The sequence below is a fragment of the Mustela nigripes genome, chromosome 6 (genome assembly GCF_022355385.1).
Source record: "Mustela nigripes isolate SB6536 chromosome 6, MUSNIG.SB6536, whole genome shotgun sequence".
Classification (NCBI taxonomy): domain Eukaryota; kingdom Metazoa; phylum Chordata; class Mammalia; order Carnivora; family Mustelidae; genus Mustela; species Mustela nigripes.
In genome coordinates this window covers 26,684,949-26,709,284 of record NC_081562.1, presented here as the reverse complement: position 1 = coordinate 26,709,284, position 24,336 = coordinate 26,684,949, and the positions used below count along the sequence as shown (strand labels likewise).

Genomic DNA, 24,336 nt, shown 5'->3' with positions numbered 1-24,336 from the left:
TCGGCCTATCTCCTGAACCACACCACCTTCAAGGTAGTCATCAAAACATCTCCTGAGATGTTTTTCCTCTCTCTTAACTCCCACATCCAATAATCCAGCAGGTTCAGCCATCATTTCTACCTCCAATGTATACCTGGACACTCTGACTTCGCTTCCTCTCATGGTTGCCATCCTCTACCACGTCACCACTCCTCACAAGCAAAACCCCAGTGATATTTTAAAAGCATAAATCTGGGGCACCTGGGGTGGCTCAGTTTAACCAACTATGCATCTGTCTCAGCTCAGGTCATGATCTAGGATCCTGGGATGGAGCCCCATGTCGGGCTCCCTGCTCAGCAGGGAGCCCGCTTCTCCCTCTCCCTTTGCCCCTACCCTTGTCTCTCTCTCTCAAATAAATAAAAGCTTTAAAAAATTAAAATATAGCTTTCTGCGCTACCCAGGGAAGGGTCCATACGGCGTTGTTTCGCGTTCCCATCGTAACTTAACCGAGAAACTTTCACACTGTCCGGAGCCCTTGATGTCCTGCAAATGAAGGAGGAGGATGTCCTCAAATTCCTTGCAGCGGGAACCCATTTAGGTGGCACCAACCTTGACTTCCAGATGGAACAGTACATCTACAAAAGGAAAAGTGATGGTATCTACATCATAAATCTGAAGAGGCCCTGGGAGAAGCTTCTGCTGGCAGCTTGTGCCATTGTTGCCATTGAAAACCCAGCTGATGTTAGTGTCATATCGTCCAGGAATACTGGCCAGCGAGCTGTGCTGAAATTTGCTGCTGCAGCTGGAGCCACTCCCATTGCTGGTCGCTTCACTCCTGGAACATTCACTAACCAGATCCAGGCAGCCTTCCTAGAGCCAAGACTTCTGGTGGTTACTGATCCCAGGGCTGACCACCAGCCTCTTACAGAGGCGTCTTATGTTAACCTGCCTACCATTGTTCTGTGTAACACAGACTCTCCTCTTCGCTACGTGGACATTGCCATCCCCAACAACAAGGGAGCTTGCTCAGTGGGTCTGATGTGATGGATGCTGGCCAGGGAAGTTCTGCGCATGCGTGGCACCATTTCCCGTGAACACCCGTGGGAGGTCATGCCTGATCTCTGCTTCTACAGAGATCCTGAAGAGACTGAAAAGGAAGAGCAGGCTGCTGCTGAAAAGGCTGTGACCAAGGAAGAATTCCAGGGTGAATGTACGGCTCCAGCTCCTGAGTTCACGGCTACTCAGCCTGAAGTTGCAGACTGGTCTGAAGGCGTGCAGGTGCCCTCTGTGCCTAGTCAGCAGTTCCCTACTGAAGACTGGAGCGCCCAGCCGGCCACTGAAGACTGGTCTGCAGCTCCCACTGCTCAGGCCACTGAAAGGGTAGGAACAACCACTGAGTGGTCTTAGGCTGCTCTTCCACAAAGGCAAACAAAAAGGAAATAAGGTTGACGGAAAATAAACAGTTTGTAAAAGTCGAAAAAAAATTAAAATATAAAAATAAATACAAACATAAATAATATCATGTCTCTTTTTTGGTGGTAGAACACTTCAGTGACTCCATACTGCATTTAGCATAACACCGATGCATATGGCCTCTGTTCTGATTCCATGTGGTCACTACATGGCCTATAATGCCCAACATGACCTGGCTCTTACTCACCTCATCTCCTGTCACTCTCCTCCACACCATATTCTAACAGAGGATAAGCTATTTCTACCCCCTTTAGACTTCTAAGTTATTCTCTTTTCCTAGAGCTGTCTCTACTCTCTTTCCCATACACATGGTTGGTTTCTTTTCTCATCTCCGCTTTGTCATTTTTTTTTTCCTGGTCCCAAGAAGTGAGTCTTCCTGTTGGTTTGTGGTCCCCGCACAGCTCTCAGCCATCAAGATGTGTCATTGGAGTCATTATTGATCCAGCCCTCTTCTGCATTGCATAACAAATGTTTAACATGTCCAGTTGATTGTTCATTCAAGTCTGTTTCTCTTCTCTGTCTCTTCCTCCAACATAGTTCAGAAAGACTAATGTCTTGTAATCAAGACAGCTTTGAAGATTAGAAAGGACAGACATGGGCCCTAAGATTAGTAGCAGAACAAGCTTGGTATTCTGTAGAAGTAAGGCAAGGCACCAAAGCAGCTCACATTTATTTTACTTTACTGTGAACTTATATTATGTCCACTTATTTTCAATATTAACCACTCAGGATTATGCCCTTAAGTTTTTATTTTTGTTATTAAAGTAGGCTCCAAGTCCAGCGTGGAACTTAAAACAGGACTCAAACTCATGACCCCAAGATCAAGACTTGAGCTAAAAATCAAGAGTCAGACACTTAATCAACTGAGCCACTCAGGCACTCAGATCACATGGCCCTTGGCTTTCAAGGAGTTTACTGTCACACTTGAATACATAATAAAAGTTATGAATTCTTTTCAGAAAAATGTAGATATGTACAGATTTTTGCAGATCATTAGGAAAGGAATTCCCAGGCTAAACCGCTGCTTCAGCAGTCAATCAGCTATTGTTTTGGATGTCTTCAGGGTTATTGTTTCATTGGTTCAACAAATATTAGAGGCCTACAATGGGGCCAAATGCAGTCCTACATGTTGGGTTTTGCAGAGTATAGAACACAATAGGTACTTGTTCCTGCCTTCATTGAGCTTGCATTCCAGCATAGAACAGACATTAAACAAGGAAACAAATGATAATAGAATGTTACATAATGGTAAATGTTATGAAGAAAAATAAAGGAGAGCAATGGGTTAAGGGCAGATGAAGTTCTTTTTCTTTCTTTCTTTCTTTTTTTTTAGATTTTATTTATTTGACAGAGACACAGTGAGAGAGGGAACACAAGCAGGGGAAGTGGGAGAGGGAGAAGCAGGCTTCCTGCCAAGCAGGACTCCATCCGAAAACCCTTGGGATCATGATCCAAGCTCAAGACAGATGCCTAACAGCTGAGGCACCCACTGATATGGTCCTCTCCGAGGTGTTATCAGAGCAAGACCTGTATGAAATAAAGCAGTTGTCATGAAAAGAGGTGAGAGAAAAGCATTGCTGGCAATGAGAACCGGAAGTGCAAAGGCCCAGGGGCCTTCTCTCCTCACAAAAGCAAAAGGCAATGTCCAGGATTTTGCACATTTTCTTCCTCTCCTAATGAATAGCCAGTACAATTCTAAGAACACAGTTTTGGGCTTTCAGGTGGAAGGGCCTCCCCACTTCCCTGTGTCAAAAGTCAAATCCAACCCCACTGGCCTTCAGTGCTTCTCTGAAGTTACTTCTTCCCCCCAGGAAACCTTAGCTTACCCACAAGGATCGGCCTTGAGCTTCTCTAACAATTTGTATAAAGTTTTTAAAAAGATAGTGCTTGTTACTTTCTAAGGATGTGTGCGTGGGGCAGTGATTTTGTGCTGTTTTTGAGGTAAGGTTGAAGCAAACAGCTACAACTAAACACAGGAACAAATTTAGTGATGCCGCCCTCACGATTCCATCTGGAGCTCTTCCCGCGGAGACTACATTTCCCAGAGTGCCCCGCGGGCCAGGGAGGCGCGAGAACCGGTGTGTTCTAGGACCCGGATTGAGGTAAAATGGCGGGCTCGTGGTGAGCGGCTGTCAGGTAACTGGTGTCCTCTCTTTCTCCGGTCAAGGAGTTTCTAGAAACTAGGCAGGTCCAGAATCCTTACGGGGAGATGTCGGTGTCTCCTACCTGTCGTCCCTGGCTGGGTAAAGCCCCTAGTTTCAACATTCTGGATTCGTCCTGCAGAAGGGTTGGCGTAGGGCCGTGCCCTTCCTGTGGGGCTCCCCTCGTGCCTGGGCTGATCGCTTGGGGACCTCTCCAATCCAGGTCTTTCGGTTCTGTCCCTGGGTGCTAGTCCCGACGTGCATGGTAGCGTGTTCCTCAAACCGCGGTTGCTTTGAGGCTCTCCGCAGCTTTTGCTTCGGGGTTGAATTATGGGTCAAGGAATGAGTTTCTATCCCTGGAGTGAGTAATCTGACCTTCCAGCTGCCGTGATTGAGGGGACCTAAGGTCCCCCCAGATACTTTGTTCCTTGGTTCGTGGTCAGAAGCTATGAGTTTGCGTTCCACCCATGCAACCTATAAAGCAGTGGTATGGTGGGCAGTAAATCGCTTGACCTCTCTGAGCCTCAGGTTCTCAGCATATAAAATGGAGATGCCTATTTCACAGACTTGTGAAAGAGCATATCATGTATAGGGCAGCGAGGTTATAACCTGTAAAAACCACGCTGTATGCACTCAGGGAAAGTGATGCAAATGTACTGACGTGCAAGGAATCGCGCTGCATAGTTTAGTCTAATAAATAAGACTATGAGGTCTATGTCCCTATTCCATTTTATCACTGTTGCGAGAAGGGAATGAAGAATCATCGAGGCGGATTAAAAACAAGGGATGTAGCAATGGTTCTAAGTCATTTACTGACAAAAACCATGGAGGTTATGGTTGCTTTCCCCATTTTACCCTGAAGAAACAAAGGGTCGTTTAATTAATGACTTGCCCGAAGTTTCCCAGCTTATAAGTGACTGACTGTAAAGTTCTTGGAAGCAAATCATTTAAATTTTGTACTTAAGTTTTTTCATGAATGAAATAAAGATACCTGTCGTGATCAGTAGAGTAAAATGAAATGGTAGTGAAAGCACCTTGCAAAGTTAAAAACCTTAATATAAGAGGGTGAAATTTTACTTGGGACTTTCGTGTTTATATGTGTTCCTCTAAATCGGTATTTAATAGGTAAAGGATAGACTTTGCTTAATATTTAATTTAATTAGAAACAATCCTACTTCAAGTAATGTAATAAGATCTTGTGTATGGTACCTGAGAGGCTGTACACAGACACCTGAGCATTATGAAGGAGGATGTTTAGTGTGGCATGTGTGAGTGACTGTTTCTAAGCAGAATTACACATTTCCTGCGTGCTCACTAAGTGGAAAGAACTACACTAGGTGCTGAGAAGTTTGCAATTAAGAAAAATAATAATGGACATAGTTCCAGGACTTTAGGTCTTACATTTTGCTGTTGTTTTTTATCATATATCACATGGAAATGGAAAGTTGTTTAGAAGTTTTTCTTGTGACTGTAGTTCTAGCTAGCAATTCCTTTTGTTCTGGTAGCATTCAATATATTGTATCATTTTAATTTATCATGGGTAGTACTAATTTTTCTTTATCTTTTATACAGGAATGAAAATAGATATATGCCTTGAAGAAGATTTTAAAATCGGTTTCTCTTCAAATCATCTTCTTTCATACCACCCGATAAGGATCTTGATTCACCATGGCGTTATCAGCAATAAAATGGGTGATATCAAATAGAACTCTCTGGAAACATTTATTTCCAATTCAAAGTGAGCTTTTTTTCATGTTTGAAATTTTTCAAATATAGAAACTCATGTTCACTGTAGAAAATTTAAAGTGTTTAGTTGTTAGGCAAAAAAAAAAGTGTTTAGTTATTGTATAAGCCTCTTAATGGGAGTGTTTGCAATGATGGGAAAGGGGAGAAAGTCTAAATGGCTATCAAAAGGGGGTGGATAAATTTTTGGCACATCTTTATGAAGATCAAACGGCTGTCACCAACATGAAAAGATCTCTAAGTAGAAGGGGGGAAAGTATGTCACAGAACAGTATTTATTGTATGATCCCATTTGTGCATTTAAAAGAGGATCTACAGGGGCGCCTGGGTGCTCAGTGGGTTAAAGCCTCAGCCTTCAGCTCAGGTCCTGATCTCAGGGTCCTGGTATTGAGCCCTGCATTGGGCTCTCTGCTCTGCAGGGAGCCTGCTTCCTCCTCTCTCTCTGCTTGCCTCTCTGCCTATTTGTGATTTCTGTCAAATAAATAAAAAATATATATATATAAAAAAAAGATCTACCATATACATATGTGTGTGTATGTGTGTATATATATGTATATATATACAGAGTAAAATGTTTGGACAAAAAGGTTTTCTGTATATGCTACTAGTGGGATTTAGCTGAAGGCAAGTGAGGAATTGACAAAGGGGAACTTTCTGAATTACTTTGCATTCATTATGTTTTCACATACCGCTTTTTTAGTAGTTCTTAATACTAGCAAGTAAAGGGCAAATTTACAATTCCATCTTACAAAAATCATTGCTCATATTTAGGATTTCAGTTGTATTTTCTTTGTTCTTAGTCATTTAAAAATATGTATGTATGCTTATATTTAACATAAAAATACATTTTATATTTAATAGTATATAAAATATTTATAATTTATAGGGGCATCTAGGTGGCTCTGTTAGTTAGCAGAGCATGCAACTCTCAGTCCCAGAGTCATGAGTTCAAGCCCTGTGTTGGGCATGGCACCTAGTTTTAAAAAAAAGAAAAAAAACATTTTTAAAGATTTTATTTATTTACGACAGAGAGAGATCACAAGTAGGCAGAGAGGCAGGCAGAGAGGGAAAGGGGGAAGCAAGCTCCCTGCCAAGCAGAGAGCCTGATACAGGGCTGGATGCCAGGACCCTGAGATCATGACCTGAGCTGAAGGCAGAGGCTTAACCCACTGAGCTACCCAGGTGCCCCAAAAAAGAAATTTATAATTTATATAATATATAATTTGTACTTTTCTGAAGAAATGTACATGGTCTAATATTTTCTTAAAAGCCTAGGGATACATGTTTGATAGTCAAAACATTGACCCATATAAATAAATAGACTATTAAAATCTTATTTCCCAACCAGTCTTGCTCTCACTCTCCATTTCCTCTGTGAACTCTCTTCTTCCATATCTAAAGCAGATATGGTTAGAGTGTAATAATCGGTTTGCTTTTTCTTTAGTTGTGCTAGCCAACTTTTTTACACATCTCTGGCTGACCTTAATCTCTTCCTTCATGTTTCCTATTTATTGCCATTTGTAATTGAATGTTCATTGAATTAGGGGAAAAGAGTTGAAAACTGAGTAATCAAGTGAATTAAGGAGGAAATTGTTATGAGACTAGATATAAACTAAAATCAGGGGGTCCTTGGGTGGCTCAGTTGGTTAAGCCTCTGACTTTTTTGTTTTTTTTAAAGACTTTATTTCTTTGAGGGAGAAAGTGAGAGAACACAAATGGAGGGTGAGAGGCAGAGGAAGAGGGAGAAGTAGACTACCCACTGAGTAGAGAGCCCAATAGCTGGCTCTGTGCGGGGCCGATCTGGGATCATGACCTGAGCCTAAGGCAGACACTTCACCTGCTGAGCCACCCAGGCACCCCTTTGGCTCAAGGTGTCAGGGTTGTGAGACGGAGCCCTGCATTGGGCTCTATGGAGTGTGGAGGCTACTTATGATTCTCTTTCTCCCTCTCCCCTCCTTTCTCTCTTTCTGTCTCTCTCTCCCCATCACTTAAAAAACAAAAAAGAACAAAACAAAACAGTAGTTCTTGATTATTTAGGAGTATTCTTGTTGTTGAGAATTGGAAGAGAGACTTCTGCTTGTCCTCCACTTGACTCTGAATAGAACCCAGCCTCTCGGCTGATGATAAATCAGACCTAATCATTTTTTCCTAGTTCATGTAGCAATTAGCCATCGCTGAGGTCAATCTGAAAACCAGTTAATCTGCCCCAGGATAAGTGAAAATTATCTATGTATACTTTACCGACAAGATTATAAATTTGTAATGTTTAATTTATTTTGGTTTCCTTAGTACCTCTCATACGTGGTAGATGATAAATGTTTGTGAACTGATTGGAATAGACTGGTGTTATCAAAATATCTAGTTAACTACGAATTAATTTAGGCTACCCCAGAAAATTACTGCATTATTACTCAGTCATCCTAATATTCAGTAACTGCCTAACTTCTTGTATCCTGAAGCCCCTTGTTCTCCACAAGTCCTATCATTACTATTATTGAAGGTAAAGTAGAATTACTGTTACTGATACCTCATATGAAAAGGAAGAACAGTAAGATTAGAGGCAAAGCAAAAGCGAGAGAGTTCAGTGAGCAGAAATCAAAAGGCCTCCCATAGGCCAAAAGGAACATTTAAAACCTTTCAAAATATGCAATCAACAATGGGAATGTAGGGAATATTTTACATGTTTTTAAGCATACTAAGTCATTTGATCTTTAAAACTTTGAATTTTACAACATTGAATAATACTACATGGTAGGTATTTTATGAAGATGAAGGAACTTAAATTCTCTGACCCCTCAGAAACTTACCCAAGGTTGTATATCTGGTAGATGAGAGCTGTGATTGAGACTTGGGTCTTCCCATCTTATGTAGTTGAATACACTTTGTGCTGTGTATTCTTTCCTGTAGTAACTTAAAATATTGAGTATTTGAAGGTTAAGTGGGACTGTCAGTTTGTTTTTAAGATTTTATTTATTTATTTGACAGAGAGAGAGACAGTGAGAGAGAGAACATAAGCAGGGAACGCGGAAGAGGGAGAAGCAAGCTTCCCGCTGAGCAGGGAGCCCCATGTGGTGCTCCATCCCAGAACCCTGGGGTCATGACCTGAGCTGAAGGCAGATGCTTTACTGAGCCACCCAGGCACCCCAGGACTGTCCGTTTTTATAGGTCTTATCAAAAAGCAGTTAAACGTGTGTACATAAAAAGAATAGCCTGTAAGTTATGGAGAGCTGACTCATTGAAGTTCTTTTTGATAAATTGAGTTGACTGATGTTAACTTTGGCATTCTTTTTTAAAAAAGGTTTACTTATTCAATAGAGAGTGAGAGAGCATGCGCTCATGTGTGGGGAGGGGCAGAGGGAGAGAGAGAATCCTAAGCAGACTCCCCACTGAGCACATAGCCTGATGTTGGGCTCAGTCTTAGGACCCTGAGATCATGACCTGAGCTGAAATCAAAAGTCAGACGCTTAACTGTCTGAGTCACCCAGGTGCCCCAGTTCTAATTATATATTTAAAACCTCTGATATTTACCATATTTAGAGTTTTTCTCTCGATAAAGTGTCAGATGAATATCTCTAGTTATGTACTGATTGTGAATGAGTTAGCGTTTTAGAGGCAGTTCAGCAGTCACTTCTCTGTTAGTAACCGCTGTAGGGGACAGAGTCATGATCAAGGTGTGGTTCCTGGCCTTAAGGAATTTATCTACACTTGTAGGTGAAACAGATGTTTATGGAAATAAGAAACAACTGAATATGACATAGAATGTTACGTATGTGATGAGGGTACAAACAAATATCTGTGTAAGTACAGGGTAGAAATTTAACAGTTTCTTGCTGAACTGAAACCGTTGCCTTGAGTTTTCTCTCCTGCCTATTTTAAAAACACTTAATTCTGTCTGTCCTGCCTTTGCCACCCAACCCAACCCTGTTTCTTTCAATGAATGTGTATCACCTAGCTGGTTTATGTTCAGAGACTACAAACTTCTTTTCGTATTAATTCATACATAATTGAGAAGATTCCCAACAGTGTGAAGAAAATAAGTGTAAATAATGTTAACATTATTTACGTCATCCTCTGACTTGTCATGTTGAATGCTCCTCTCTGTATTAGCACAGATCATTGAAAATCAAATCTTTTTGAGAGATGAGGTTAAATTTCTAATTCTTTGCATTTTATTATATTACATCAATAGAATTTTGGGATTGACATTTTGCTGAGCAATCTTTTATGATAAAAGTGAGTTTTGTTAAGGCCCTTTTTATGCTTTGGAGTAAGAATTTATGTTTAGGCCTTTATATGCAGTCCTGGGGAAGGGAGGAGTATACAAAGGTGGAAAATGTATCTTATTTACACATCTTTGATATATATAAATAACTGAAGCAGGAAAGAAAAAGACAACAAGGAAGGTATAGCAATGTGGTATGAGGCATAGGTTTTGGAACATGTACAGCAGACTACTCTTTTCTCTGTGGTGGGAGTTGTGGGGAAGGAAAGGGAAAAAGGACTTCATGGAAGAGTAGCATTAGACATTGAAGGATGAATGGTGTTTGAACAAAATGGAGATTGCATTCCATACCGTGGAGCAAGAGGCTCAGTTGAGAGAAGTTGATCCTTGGCTTTAGCCGGCATATATTGTAGTTCACCCTTATCCACAGAGGTTATGTTCCAGGACCCCTAGTGGATGCCTGACACTGTGGATAGTATTGAACCCTATATATACTATGCTTTTTCCTATACATACATACCTGTAATAAACTTCAATTTACTGATTAGGCACAGTAGAGATTAACAACCATAATTAATAACAAAATAGGGCAATTCTCACAATCTACTGTAATAAAAGTTATGTGAATGTGGTCTTTCTCAAAATACCTTACTGTCCTGTACTCACCCTTCTTGTGATAATGTGAGATAAAATGTCTGTGTGATAAGATGAAGCAAGGTGAATGACGTAGCACTGTGGTGTAGTTAGGCTACTGCTGACTTGACACTGTGTCAGGGGGAGGCTCATCTTCTTCTGGACTGCGGTTGACCTTGGGTAACTGAGAATGCAGAAAGCAAAAACATGGATGGGGGAGGACTTCTCTGAAGTCCTGTACTGAGCTACATTTACATTTTTTCTTTGTATTTAAAGGAGCACTGTTTCTCTGAACATAGGAGAACTTAAAGTAATTATGGCTCTTGAATTTGCAGGTATTCTTAAATAGGAAAATATGCTTTGAAATGTGAGCATTTTGATTTCTTAAGAAAAGTTAAATTTGAACAGTTTATTTTATATTTCATCACTTACCATTCTCCCTTTGTGAACTGTGCACCTGGTCTCACAAAAGCTTTTATTTATTTATTTATTTTTACAAGTTTTTAGAATACCTAAATACTTCCTGTATTCCTCTGATCCTTAGCACTTATAACTTCCTGGAAGGAACATTGTACTCTCCCCTACCAACTCCTGCTTATCTCTCCATCCTTCAGAGCACCTTAGACATCATCTTCACTGGAAAAGCGTTCTTAAACCTGCACAGTCCTATTTTGTAACCTGTCTGTGTGCCCTCTTCCAGTGCCTACCCTTCCTAACAGGGCTTGTCATTTATTTTGGAATTGTTTGTTTACTTGTTTCTCACCAGATTTTCATCCTTTCTGAGAGCAGGGACTAGATCTTGTTGAATCCCTGGTCTCTATACGGCCCTGTTTCATAGTAAACGCAGTATATATTGGTTGAGTGAATGAAACTAGCTTTATATTTATATGAGAACATATGCTCAAATTAACTAAATCCATTTTACTGCTTGGGGTTTTTGCAGACGGAGCTTTATATTATGTTTGTCATAAATCTACATATTCTCCTCTACCAGATGACTATAATTGGTATGTATTTAAATTCAATTGAAAAAATAACAGTCTGTTAGTTATATCTGAAATGATTTAATTTTATTTCTTGTTTTTGGTATCTTCTTTCTTTTCTGATTATTCTTTAATTTTATATTTAAAAATCATTTCAATGGCCTTATTTACACAGTATCTGGGCTCATAAATGTTTTAAATAAAAATCATTATCATTGTGTTTCAGTGAATCCTTAATTTGTTGTTAAGACAGACATGCTGTTAGAAATGTCTTTTATCCCAAAGCGTTCTTTAGCTTTTTAGAAGTTAATTAGTTTTTATAGTTTTTTCTCTTGGGGTTCATATCTTTTAGCTTAAGCAGTTATTTATCTTATCTTTTGTTTGATGGTGAATAACCCTAAATTACAAATAATTTGATTCAGTTACAATTTATTTGGTACTTATTCAATTCTAGTCACTATACTAAGAACTAGGCATAATATATGAATAAGATTTTGTTTTCTTCTCTGTAGTAGAGTCTGATGTACAGAAACTGCAGCATATTTTCTTAAGCTATGATATTTCTATTGCAAATTTTAGTAAAAATATATTTTCTTCCCTCTTGATACTAGTTTTAATTTGAATTTTAGGTGTATATTTAGTAAGTACTACGATAGCAATGAAATTAGACTAGGTAATAGGTAACACTTTTTTAAACCTGAAAAGATTGAGTCTTAGAGGTGTTTTTTGTATCATGTAAAACTCCATTTTTCATCATAAAACACTTGATAGGTTAAATGTTCTAATTATAGCTGTATTATGCTATTTGATCTTAAAATCATGGTGAAACAACCTAATACCAGGTCCTTTGTTAGCTAAAATATGCTGTAGTAATTGCAGATCTAGTTCAAATCTGGTTAGTATTGAAACCCTAGAAGCTTAAATTTATAGACATCTAGAGAACATTGTTGTAAGGTTAATGAAAACTGAAAGTTGTGCTCCTTAGAATTTATATGGATTTAAGTATAATTGGGATCTTTGAAAAACAGTCTTAGTCAGTTGGTACCTGAATGAGATCCAGCCAGAGTATTCCTTGAAAAAATATTTAGAGGAGTATTGCCCAAAATGTGTTTTTCTGAGGGATATTAATGGAGGGAAGAGATAGTGTTCAGTAATTCTCAAATTTATTTGACTGCAGAACTCTTTTTACGGGAGGCTTCTTGCAGCTGTACTGTTCCGCCAAAGGCACTTGGAGAAGGCACTTGATCTAGAAAAAGGGCTCAGCTACAGTCTTTATGATTGGAAGATGATGTACTTTGCTGATGTTTAATTCTAATAATTCAACAAAATAATATACTTCTTACAGCTTTTTTTTTTTAAGATTTTATTTATTTATTTGACAGAGATCAAAAGTAGGCAGAGAGGCAGGCAGAGAGAGAGGGGGAGGAAGGTTCCCCGCCGACAGAGAGCCGGATGTGGGACTCGATCCCAGGACCCTGGGATCATGACCTGAGCCCTAGGCAGAGGCTTTAACCCACTGAGCCACCCAGGCGCCCTTCTTACAGCTTTATGAAAGTAGTCTTTATTTTTTAAGATTTTATTTATTAGAGAGAGCATGAGCAGGGTGGGAGGCAGAGGGAGAGGGAGAAGGAGCCTCCCAGCTGAGCAGGGAGCACAAGGTGGAGCTCAGTCCCAGGACCCCAAGATCAGGACCTGAGTTGAAGGCAGATGCTTAACCAACTTAAGCCATGGAGGTGCCATCAGGGTAGTTTTTAGATAAGGGAAAAAAGGTCTAATAATACTGATGCGTAAATATGAAGATCCCTTCCAAAGATCTGGGTAGTCTAAAAACAATTGGTAAAATAGTGGCTTAAGCATTAACGGTTTGTTGGGGCGCCTGGGTGGCTCAGTGGGTTGGGCCGCTGCCTTCGGCTCAGGTCGTGATCTCAGGGTCCTGGGATCGAGTCCTGCGTCGGGCTCTCTGCTCAGCGGGGAGCCTGCTTCCCCCTCTCTCTCTCTCTGCCTGCCTCTCCGTCTACTTGTGATTTCTCTCTGTCAATAAATAAATAAAATCTTAAAAAAAAAAAAACGCATTAACGGTTTGCTGTGGTAGTTAAGCTGACGTATTTTGTGGGATGTCTGAGTTGTCCCCTATGATATGGGTACCAGGTCTGCCAGTCCGGTGCCATAGCGTATGTTCTTCAGGGACTTATGATTAATTAATTTTATCTCTAAGAAAATCATTCTGTCTTGAATACAATATAACTCTATTTCTAAAATGTTCTTTTTTTAGCAAAGTAGAGCTTGCTTTGACATCTGATGGCAGGACAATAGTGTGCTACCACCCTTCTGTGGACATTCCATATGAACATACACAAGTATGTATAAGAAAATCTCTTCTAATTTATAATTTGCTGTTAGAAATATTCACATTTTCTTACCGTATCCAAAGAGAATGGAATTGTTTGTTTTCCTTTATTTGGATTAGACCTTTTTTGTTTTGTTTTTATTTTACTATTTCAATTTTTCTCCTATCTTTTTAGTCTTTCTTTAAATAAAGACTTCTTCAGTACACAGAGTGAACCATTTAAACACAGTTATGGCATCAGTTTTCTGGTCTAAAATCTGATAGATGATTTTTGACTAGTACAGATTTACAAAACATACTGTTCCGTACTACCTTATATTTTAAACTAATAAATCATGAAAAACTTGTATTTTGGCATGCTGTTTTATACCTTTTATATTGTATTAGTTCTGATAATCCTTTCAGTATTTAGTGAATTTCCTTTTTTTTTTCCTTTTTCCTCCCAGTTTTTTCCAACATGGGCATATATTTTAAGGACTAGTTTAATTTTTTCCATATTTCTTCAAAAGCCAAGCATGAGATAGAGGAAGTTTTGGTTTTGTTTTCAGTACAATTTATTTTAGCTTGACCCAAGTCTTTCTTATTTTATATTTGAAATGCTTCCTTCTATGTTTTTAAGCCATAGTTTACTATATTTGGTAATGTTTGATTTGCTCTTTGAGGAGAAAATAATTAGATAATTCAAATCATCAAATGATGCATCTAGTGGTAGCTATTTTTAAAAATCATCATTAGGGCCAGAATAGTGGTAGATTTGAGAAAAGAGCTTAATTTTATTTTGCTAGTTTATATTCCCTTTTTAACTTCATCATTTTGTCTGCCTAGTTTGTGTTCTAGCCACATATCATAGGCAATAATCCAGTACCTCTTTTGTTTCATTTCTTGGGGCACTGTGTAGAAAATAAGCATAAATCACTGACTGTTGGCTTGTAAATACTCCAGCTCATGCTATATTGTGTCCTCCTCCATTGTTACTTTGTATTATATTTCTGGTTACATGGTTTATCTTTTAGTGGTTATACCAAGGCCACAATCACAAAGTCATTTCTCAGCTTCCAGACTTCCCTCCATGTGTAGTTTTTTACATCCCTGAATCTGACACTTTTCATATCCTTCCTTCTTGTCTAAACTTTCTACTTTACTTTTAGCACTCACTATCATCATTAAAATCTCTCATCACATTAACTTCCAGAATTTTGCCTTCATCTCTGTCTCTGACAGAAACCTTATTGGACCCTGGGGCCATTACTTCCCCAGCAGGTTTTTAAGTAGTTGATGTTTTCTTCCCTATTCCCTTTTACAACTAGACCTAGAGGGGAAGTAGGGATCCCTGTAGCTCCTTGTTGTCATATGCAGACCATTTTTCCTCCTCCCTAACAATTTCTGGCTTTGTAGTTTATATTATTAAACTATAACATCTGCTCCTTTTTTTTTTTTTTTAAGATTTTATTTATTTATTTGACAGAGAGATCACAAGTAGGCAGAGAGGTGGGCAGTGGGGGGGGGGGAGCAGGCTCCCTGCTGAACAGAGAGCCCAATGTGGGGCTCCATCCCAGGACCCTGAGATCATGACCTGAGCCGAAAGCAGAGGCTTAACCCACTGAGCCACCCAGGCGCCCCTGCTCCCTTTTTTTTATGGCTGTTATCTACTATCCTTCAGTTCACTTCTCTTCCCCCAATCCTTCTACTCTTCCTCAGAGATTGTAGATGTACCATCATTCCCTCTGATACTGTTTCCATCCTAATTCTTTGTTATTGCAGTATATGGAAATAATTTAATGCCCTGACCTCTCACTTCATCTTTTTCCCTGCTTCAGCCCCCACTCCCGCTGCTGTACTCCAGTGATGTTCTAGTCGCAAATACCTGCCCCTCCTTCCTACCAGTCTAGATTTCAAGAATTCCACTAGCTTCCTACCAGCTCCCACAGTCTCCCAGCTCCAAGAATTCTTCATCTCTGTAGGATGATACCTACATCCATTGATCAAAGCACTTTTTCTTAGCCCTCATGCATCTTACACATTCTCACATCTCTTCTTGCCTGGCATAAATTCCATGGTCCATCATTGTAATCACTCCCTTGCATACATGTCCAATTCCCTGGTTCCTTTTTTTCCATTGCATTTCCCATTGTAGCAGTTGTCTCCTCTCCCATGTCATCAGTACTCCTTCCTATTTCCCTTTTATTCTCTCACTCTCTCTCATCTGGAAGATTGCTCCTATCACTTTACATGTCATCATTCCACTGCTAACCACACTGGCCTCCCAGCTGTTCTTCAGGTACATTAGGCAGGCTCCTACCTTGGGGCTTAATGTAGTACCCCTGCGGTTGAACTCCTTCCTATTGTCTTTTCCCAATAGCTTGTATTATTTCTGGCACCATAGATACTTTCTTGTATTTCTGTCTGTCTCCCATCACTAAAACGTAAGCTCCATGAGGATGCCTCTTTGGTGTTCTCTGGTATATCCTTAGCATCTGGAATAACACCTGTACTTGGTAAATATACACTAAATATTTGTTGATTAAATGAATAAGTTTGTTCCTTTCATGCTTATGGGTTTTCTGTTTTAGGGCTAAGAGACATTCACATGGGGAGGCATGGAATTTTTTTGTTGCTTAAGTAATAAATTGTAGATTAGACTGCACAATAAGAAACATTCTTGCAAACACATGGTTGTTAGAATTTAGAATACAGTGTGTTCTTTTCGAATCTAGATTTATAAATCTCATGCAGATAGTATATGATAATAAATAAATACCCTTCAACATGACTTGAAGTTTGTCTTAATTTTTTTCTTTTCTTAAGGAGGTAGGGCTGCTGCAACTCCAGTGTGCCCTTTGATTCTTCAGGCCCTAGAAAGCATACTGCATACAAAGATCCTGGTCATATGTAGAAATAACTACTGAGACTGGCTTTAAGCAAGTTAGGATGATTTGCATCTTTGGTTTTCTGGTAATTTAAAACATGTTGATTGTTTACTACAGATCCAGGTAGAAAGATCCTACTTCTTTTACTTTTATTAAAAGTATTAATATTCTAAAAGTGTTTTTCTAGAACTTGGGATTTCTTGTTTAGGAAAATAAAGATAATATACCAGGGGCAAAAATAGTGACTTGGAAAGTTTAAAATGCAAGTACTAAGCAATTCTTTTTAGTGGCTGATTTGGTGGAAAATTTCAAAAGTCAAATTTTGAAAATTCTTAAGAGAAACAAGGAAAATTCAGGATGACAGTTCTGAATGTTTCTTAAAGTTGACAGTTTTATTTTAGTTTTTCCTTTTTACTGAAATAGTCATGTATCCTTCCTTTGAACTTTGATCAAGGAGATCAAATACCACCTAAAAATCAATTCTGAATCAGCCAGAGGCTCTTGGTATAGACTTTGAAGAATCCATTAATTCCAGTGTCTTTTATCTATGTGCCTGGAAAAGAAGTGTTTTTAATCATACAAAGCAGAGAGAATTTGTGATATATTAGAATTGAGCCTGCTTGGGAATAAGAATAGAGACAATGGAACATTCATGAATACTTGAAAACAATTGAACTTTTGATAATACTGAAAACTTTGATCTTTAGCAACAAGTACAGTCACCTAAAATAGAGAAAACTATTATAGGCTCTAAACTTGTGTTTGCTAGACCTCTGAGAGTCTCATAGTAACTTGCAAAGACAGTTTATATTTCACTTTACATACAAATGATAATCTTTTAAAATTACTGTAAATGCCTAAGGAGAACTTTTTTCCAAAATTAAATTTATATCACTTCTCTCCTGTTTGAGGCCTTAAAGAAATCTTAGTAGCTACCTACCATTATTGAACTCTTAAGAGTACAAGAGACAGGGCGCCTGGGTGGCTCAGTGGGTTGGGCCGCTGCCTTCGGCTCAGGTCATGATCTCAGGGTCCTGGGATCGAGTCCCGCATCGGGCTCTCTGCTCGGCAGGGAGCCTGCTTCCTCCCCTCTCTCTCTCTGCCTGCCTCTCTGCCTGCTCGTGATCTGTCTGTCAAATAAATAAATAAAATCTTTAAAAAAAAAAAAAAAAAAAAGAGTACAAGAGACAGCTAAGCATATATTATTAGTATTTCATATGATCCTCACCAAGCCCTTTTGGGTGGGTATTATTTCTCTGATTTTACAGAAAGGGAATTTAAGAGCTTGAATAACTTGTCATGGTCACAGAGCTAGTAAGTGGTAGAATTAGAGACCAAAGCTCAAGTTCTTAACCTGTTTATTAGACTACCTCCTCATTCCCTCCCACACTAAGTGGTTCCTTATTTCTGCTTACCCCAAATTGTTACTTAAAAGTCTAAGTTTGAAGACCTTTCATAATCTGGTTTCTCAAGATCCATTTTTATTTTTTTAAAGATTTTATTTATTTGAGGGGCACCTGGGTGGCTCAGTGGGTTAAGCCTCTGCCTTTGGCTCAGGTCATGATCTCAGGATCCTGGGCTTCAGCCCCACATCAGGCTCTCTGCTTGGCGGGGAGCCTGCTTCCCCCTCTCTCTGCCTGCTTCTCTGTCTACTTGTGATCTCTGTCAAATAAATAAATAAAATCTTTTTAAAAAAAGATTTTATTTATTTATTCATATTTTATCATATGAATGAGATCACATGATAATTGTCTTTCTCTGATTAAAAAGATTTTATTTATTTGAGAGAGAACCCCAGAGAGAGAGCGCGCACAGAAGCGGGGGGAGGGGCAGAGGGAGAGAGAGAAGCAGACTCTGCTGAGCAGGGAGCCTGATGCAGGACTCCATCCCAGGACCCTGGGATCATGCATGACCTGAACCAAAGGCAGACACTTAACTGACTGAGCCACCCAATTACCCTCAAGATCTTTTCTTTTTTTTTTAAGGTTTTATTTATTTATTTGGCAGAGAGAGAGAGATCATAAGTAGGCAGAGAGGCAGGCAGAGAGAGGGAAAAACAGGCTCCCCACTAAGCAGAGAACCTGACCTGGGCTTGATCCCAGGACCCTGAGATCATGATCTGAGCCAGAGGCAGAGGCTTAACCCACTGAGCCACCCAGGTGCCCCTCAAGATCTATTTTTAAGGTTTATTGCTTTCTTATGTGTTCTTTCCTACTTTTCTTTACTTGTAATATTTGTTATCCCTTGTAGAACATATTCTGCACTCTGTAGCAAGGCTCTGACCTGGCTCCTATTCTGCCTCTTTCCAGTATCTTTTTGTTACTGTGCATTTCTGTAGTACTGAGCCAATTGTGCCCCCTTCATGCACTTAGATACTGCCTTTTTTTTTTTTTTAATATTTTATTTATTTATTTGAGAGGTAGAGAGAGACAATGAAAGAGAGAGAGCATGAGAGTAGAGAGGGCAGTGGGAGAAGCAAACTTCCTGCTGAGCAGGGAGCCTGATGTGGGACTCGATCCCAGGACCCTGGGATCATGACCTGAGCCGAAGGCAGTTGCTTAACCAACTGAGCCACCCAGGTGCCCCGCTTAGAAGTCTTATTTTTTCATGTCCATATGCCTAACAAATATAAATATATGCTATGACATTTAATACAATGGGAGGATATAGTAGTTGTCATTAATAGTATATGAATGTAAAGACATTTATGTTTGAATTATTTTTTTCTGGTTATAAATTCGTATTTTCATGTATTGTAATACATATATATGGTATTTATAAAGCAAGACAATGTTACCACCTTGTGTTACATACATTCTCATTTAATATTTAAAATATACATGACTTGACTTTCCAAAACAGTGATTCTTAAAGGCTTTAATGAGCTAGGGTTACTGATGGGATTATGTTATAATCACTCAAATGTATTGGGAGGGAAATGAGATTTTTAATAGTTGATGTCTTTAGGTGAAAAAGTACTCACATTACCATAAAGTATCATTTGATGACATTTCAGTCACCTAAAATGAAAACACTGAAACTTTTTTGTTTCCTTTGGATATAAGAAATACCATTTTCATTGTATCTCACTTTAATGATAAGCAAGGTTAGAGGTTGTAAACTCCCCCCCACACACAAGGTTCTATTTATTTATTCATGAGAGACAGATTGAGATAGAGAGAGAGAGAGGCAGAAGCAGTGGGAGAAGCAGTGGATGCGAGACTCAATCCCGGGATCCCAGGATCACGACCTGAGCCAAAGGCAGATGGTTAACTGACTAAGCCACCCAGGCACCTGAGACTATAAACTTCCAAGTTAAAAAATAATGGGCAAAATTTACAGTTTTGGGAAATAAAAATTAAAGTAATAAGTGCTTTTTTAATTGGGGGTACAATAATATTAAATGAGAAATTTATTATTGGAGAAAACCCCCAAAACTTGGTATGAGAAGAAAAATATTTCTCTTTTTTTTTTTAGAGGGAGGGGAAAGAGAGATGGGGGAGGGGCAGAGGAAGGAGGAGAGAGGATCTTTTTTAAAATTTATTTTTATTTAAATTTAATTAACATGTAATGTATTATTGGTTTCAGAGGTAGAGGTCAGTGTTTCATCAATCTTATATAATACCCAGTGCTCGTTACATCATGGGCCCTCCTTCATGTCCACCACCCACTTACCCTATCACCTAACCCTCTCCCCTCTGGAGCCCCTCAGTTTGCTTCCTATGATTAAGAGTCTCTTATGGTTTCTAAACAAGACAAATCTTGTTTTTTTCCTGTCTTCCCCTATGTTCCTCTGTTTTGTTTTGTAATTCACATATGAATGAGATCATATGATAATTATCTTTCTCTGATTGTCTTATTTCACTTAATACCCTCTAGTTCATCCATGTTGTTGCAAATGGCAAGGTTTCATTTTCTGATGGCTGAGTAATGTTCCATTATATATATATATGTATATTTACATATATACACACATCATCTTCTTTATCCATTCATCTGTTGATGGACATCTAGGTTCTTTCCATAGTTTGGCTATTGTGGACATTGCTGCTATAAACATCGGGCTGCAGGTGCCCCTTTGGATCAATATATTTGTTTCTTTAGGGTAAATAACCCAGTAGTGAAATTGCTGCGCTATAGGGTAGTTCTATTTTCAACTTTTTGAGGAGCCACCATACTGTTTTCCAGAATGGCTGCACCAGCTTGCCTTCCCACCAATAGTGTAAGACGGTAGGGGTGGGGAGAGAGAATCTTAAGCAGGCTCCACACCCAGTGCCAAGCCTGACATGCAAGGCAAGGCTCGATCTCATAGTCCTGAGATCATGACCTGAGCCAAGATCAAGAATTGGATGCTTAAACAGCTGAGCCACCCAGGTGCCCTTGTTTTGGATTCTTAATGAATAAGGCAACTAAGTAAAATTCTGTTCTGAAAACATACTAACCTACTTTGAGGTACTATAATGAATTCTGGAGTGTGACAATTGTATTGTAAACTCAATTAAATGCTGGTTAACATACCTACATTTTGATCCTGTTGATTACTGATTATTTTGTAGCCTATCCCTCGGCCAGATCCTCTGCATAATAATGAAGAAACACATGACCTAGTGCTGAAAACCAGATTAGAAGGAAAAAATGAGCACTTGGAGCAAGGACCCATGATAGAACAACTTAGCAAAATGTTCTTTACTACTAAGCACCGTTGGTATCCTCGTGGACAGTAAGTTCTTTTCTTTAACCCCCACTTGACAAATAAAAGAATACATGGCTTTTCCTGCATTAACAAACTTATGAGGTTGTATTCTGCATTGAGAAATTAACACCCAGTATGATCACCTACTTAATTGTATTTTTAGATGTACATAAAGGATAGCTAAAATGAAATAGTACTTATTTTTTCTTTTATTTTAGTGGGGGAATTTAACCAAAGCTTTCAGTGAATTTTGCAAGAATTCTTGAAAATTTTTCTGTTCTGTGATAAAGTCATTTACTGTTTTTATTCATCTTCCTGCCAAATAATTGATCTTGTTCTCAGCCCACCTATGCATTTATTTAACAGATTTCAAGTTATTGTTAAAAAAAAAAGAAATGTGGTACAGCAAATGATTGGGCAGCATATATGGCTCTCGGTTCCTTTAGAAACTAGTTGCCCTGTTTGCTAATACTCAGATTTTATTGCATGGATTCTTATTACCTGACTCTGGTTTTAATTATTTTTCTTGTTTTGATTCTTCTTTCTTGTATATGTGTCTTATTCCCTACCAAAACTGAGAGCTGACTATTTTTAGTAGTTTATGTTTGAGCAAACTTTATTCTTATTCACTTAGTCAGCCAGTAACTAAGCACTAGGCTGGCACATTTCATGGCCGGACGTGCTTATGGAATTAGTGAATATACATTCACCCACCTGCTCTGCTGAGTGCTGGAAGATCAAAAATACTGTCCTTGTTTATAAGTTGTTTGTAGTCAAGGAGAGAAAATAATACTGTAAAAAAACAAAGTCAAGCAGTTGAGCCTTGAAGAATGGTTAGGAGCTAGCCATGGGGAAAAGGCTCTGCAGGCTGATGGAACAGAATGTCGTAGAGTATACTGGGGAAATTGCAAGTAGTTCAGCTTGGATGGGACCCAGAATATGAGGAGGGAGTGTAAGTCTTATGAAGGAGTTTGTGTTGTGCTGAAGTTAGATTTTATTTTCATTACCAAATTTTAAGAAGAAAAGTTAATGCATTAGAAAATCATGAAGTGGGTTCTGTACTTGGGATACATGGAAGGTGTATATGAAAAGTTTGGAGTCGGGGGGATCTGTTTGGAAACTATTACAATAGTCTAGGCCAGAGATGGGAATAGAAATGGGGAAAATAAAAGAAAGGACTGTGATAACAGGAGGAAATAAAAGGAGAAAGGAGGGGGAAAAAGAATTTTAATCAACAGTGGTAGGTTACCGGCTAAGTGTGGGAAGAGACAGGCAGCCTCCCAAGTTTCTGAAGACATGTTTGGGTGGATGGTGGTGCTGTTCATATATGTGGGGAAACAGGTTTGACAGGAAGATGAACTCATTGTTGGTCGTGTTGAGTCTGAAGGGTCAGTGGATCCTTCTGCTGGGGAGCAATTCTGAAAGCAAATGGATGTATGGACCTGGAGCTTGGTTTCCTTATTTAGTTTCTCTTCAGAAGGTACTTCCTCTTTTATCCTTAGGTAAAATAGAGATTCCTTAGGGCTCTAGTCTCATACTCTGTGTCTTGCTGAAATTCATTCAAAGGGCTTTAATTATATTTACTATATAGATGCTATGCTCCCTTATACTTTTTTTTTATTTCCTTGGTCTACTTGTCTACCTTTTTTAAGATTTTTAAAAATTTATTTGAGAGAGAGTGCATGAGCAAGGGGGAGTGGCAGAGGGAGAGGGAGAAGCAGGCTCCCTACTGAGTAGGGAGCCCAACGCAGGGCTCAGTCCCAGGACCCGGGGACCATGACCCATGCAGAAGGCAGGCACCCAACCGACTGAGCCACCCAGGGGACCATTTATTTTCTTGGTCTTATTCCCAGTATCATTGTTCATAGAAATTTCAAAATAGGTATCTGTCCAAAGTTTTAAATTCATTATAACAAAAACATACCTCTTTTTTTTCTGTATTAAAAAAGTTCCTCCCTTAATAATCTTTCTATAATAAAAGTGATATTTCTGTATTAATTTCCCAGGGAAAAAAATCTGCAATTCTTTGGCCACCATGGTGTCTTTCAATTCCTGCTTCTGTTTTATATCCTCTTTGATTTTTCTTTCATATTTAGTATCCACTTTGTTTATACATGCTCTTTGGGTTTAGAGTATGTAGAAACAAATCAGTAAACAATTTCTTAGCCCCATATCTATGTCATTACTATATTCTGTGATTTCTTTCCATGATTCATAACATTACTTGTGTTTATACTTTATTTTGTCTCATTATCTAGATATTTTAGTTCAAGCCCTATCTTGAAATTCTTCTGTTGACTTTCAGTACCTGTTTTCTTCCTGTGTGTTCCATATTGCTACAGTTGTCTTCCATCCTTTGTGTATAACCAAATCATTGTAGTTCTAAAAATCCTGTAAAGGGGACTCTAAGGGAACAAAGTTAAAGGCAGGAAGACTATTAGGGAGTCTTAAAATCATGCGTGTTAGCTTCAGACTTTTATGTGTAGTATCCCACCTATGTTTCAATATTTATTTATTTATATTTAAAGATTTATTTATTTATTTGACAGAGAGAGATCACAAGTAGGCAGAGAAGCAAGCAGAGAGAGAGAGGAAGAAGCAGGCTCCCTGCTGAGCAGAGAGCCCAATGTGGGGCTTGATCCGAGGACCCTGGGATCATGACCTGAGCTGAAGGCAGAGGCTTTAACCCACTGAGCCACCCAGGCGCCCTGATGTTTAAATAATTACTTGTTTAATCTTGTTGCTTATTAGCTTTTGACTGCTAGTTAATTTAATCTCTTGGTATGTCTTGTCCCATCAGGATTACCAGGCACTTGCAATTTTAAGCAGACTTTAATTAGATGCAGTTGATTATCCCAGTATCTCTCCTAATAAAGTTTAGCAGAAATACTCCAGATACTAGCTTATGTATATAAATAAAATTTTTACTAATAGACATTGTCCTTGTGATGCATCAACTTTCAGAATTTTTAATAAGCTAAGGTATGATCACTAATCATTCAACAAATATTTGTTTGGTATCTAAATACTTATTTTGGACTAATGTAAGCCATTTTCAAGTATTGATTTCTAGATGTCATTGAGGTCTTCTTAAATGTCAGGCAGTGCATAGAGGGATGTTTTATTAAATATTTCACAGTTTTTAGATCCTGGCATCAAAAGACTGGTACTTTATGAATGTAATAATTGCAGGTATATAGTATTTTTTTTTTTTTAAAGATTTTATTTATTTATTCGACAGAGAGAGATCACAAG

The 24,336-nt window shown here is 38.8% G+C and overlaps 2 protein-coding genes across 2 annotated transcripts in view; both read left to right on the top strand.

The window, feature by feature from the left end:
• The first annotated feature begins 471 nt into the window (after positions 1 to 471).
• On the top strand, positions 472 to 1,441 carry LOC132020516 (small ribosomal subunit protein uS2-like). The gene is given in 1 exon segment (XM_059404657.1): positions 472 to 1,441. A coding segment is annotated over 1 exon segment (858 nt). The 5' UTR covers positions 472 to 528; the 3' UTR covers positions 1,387 to 1,441.
• A 2,062-nt stretch (positions 1,442 to 3,503) lies between these two features.
• Positions 3,504 to 24,336, top strand: part of MRPL42 (mitochondrial ribosomal protein L42) — a 33,272-nt gene continuing 12,439 nt past the window's right edge. Inside the window, exons 1-5 of the mRNA XM_059404656.1 lie at positions 3,504 to 3,588; positions 5,166 to 5,331; positions 11,135 to 11,198; positions 13,447 to 13,531; positions 20,945 to 21,108. Coding sequence (XP_059260639.1) covers positions 5,262 to 5,331; positions 11,135 to 11,198; positions 13,447 to 13,531; positions 20,945 to 21,108 — 383 coding nt within the window. The 5' untranslated portion in view covers positions 3,504 to 3,588; positions 5,166 to 5,261. The remainder of the gene's footprint in view (positions 3,589 to 5,165; positions 5,332 to 11,134; positions 11,199 to 13,446; positions 13,532 to 20,944; positions 21,109 to 24,336) is intronic.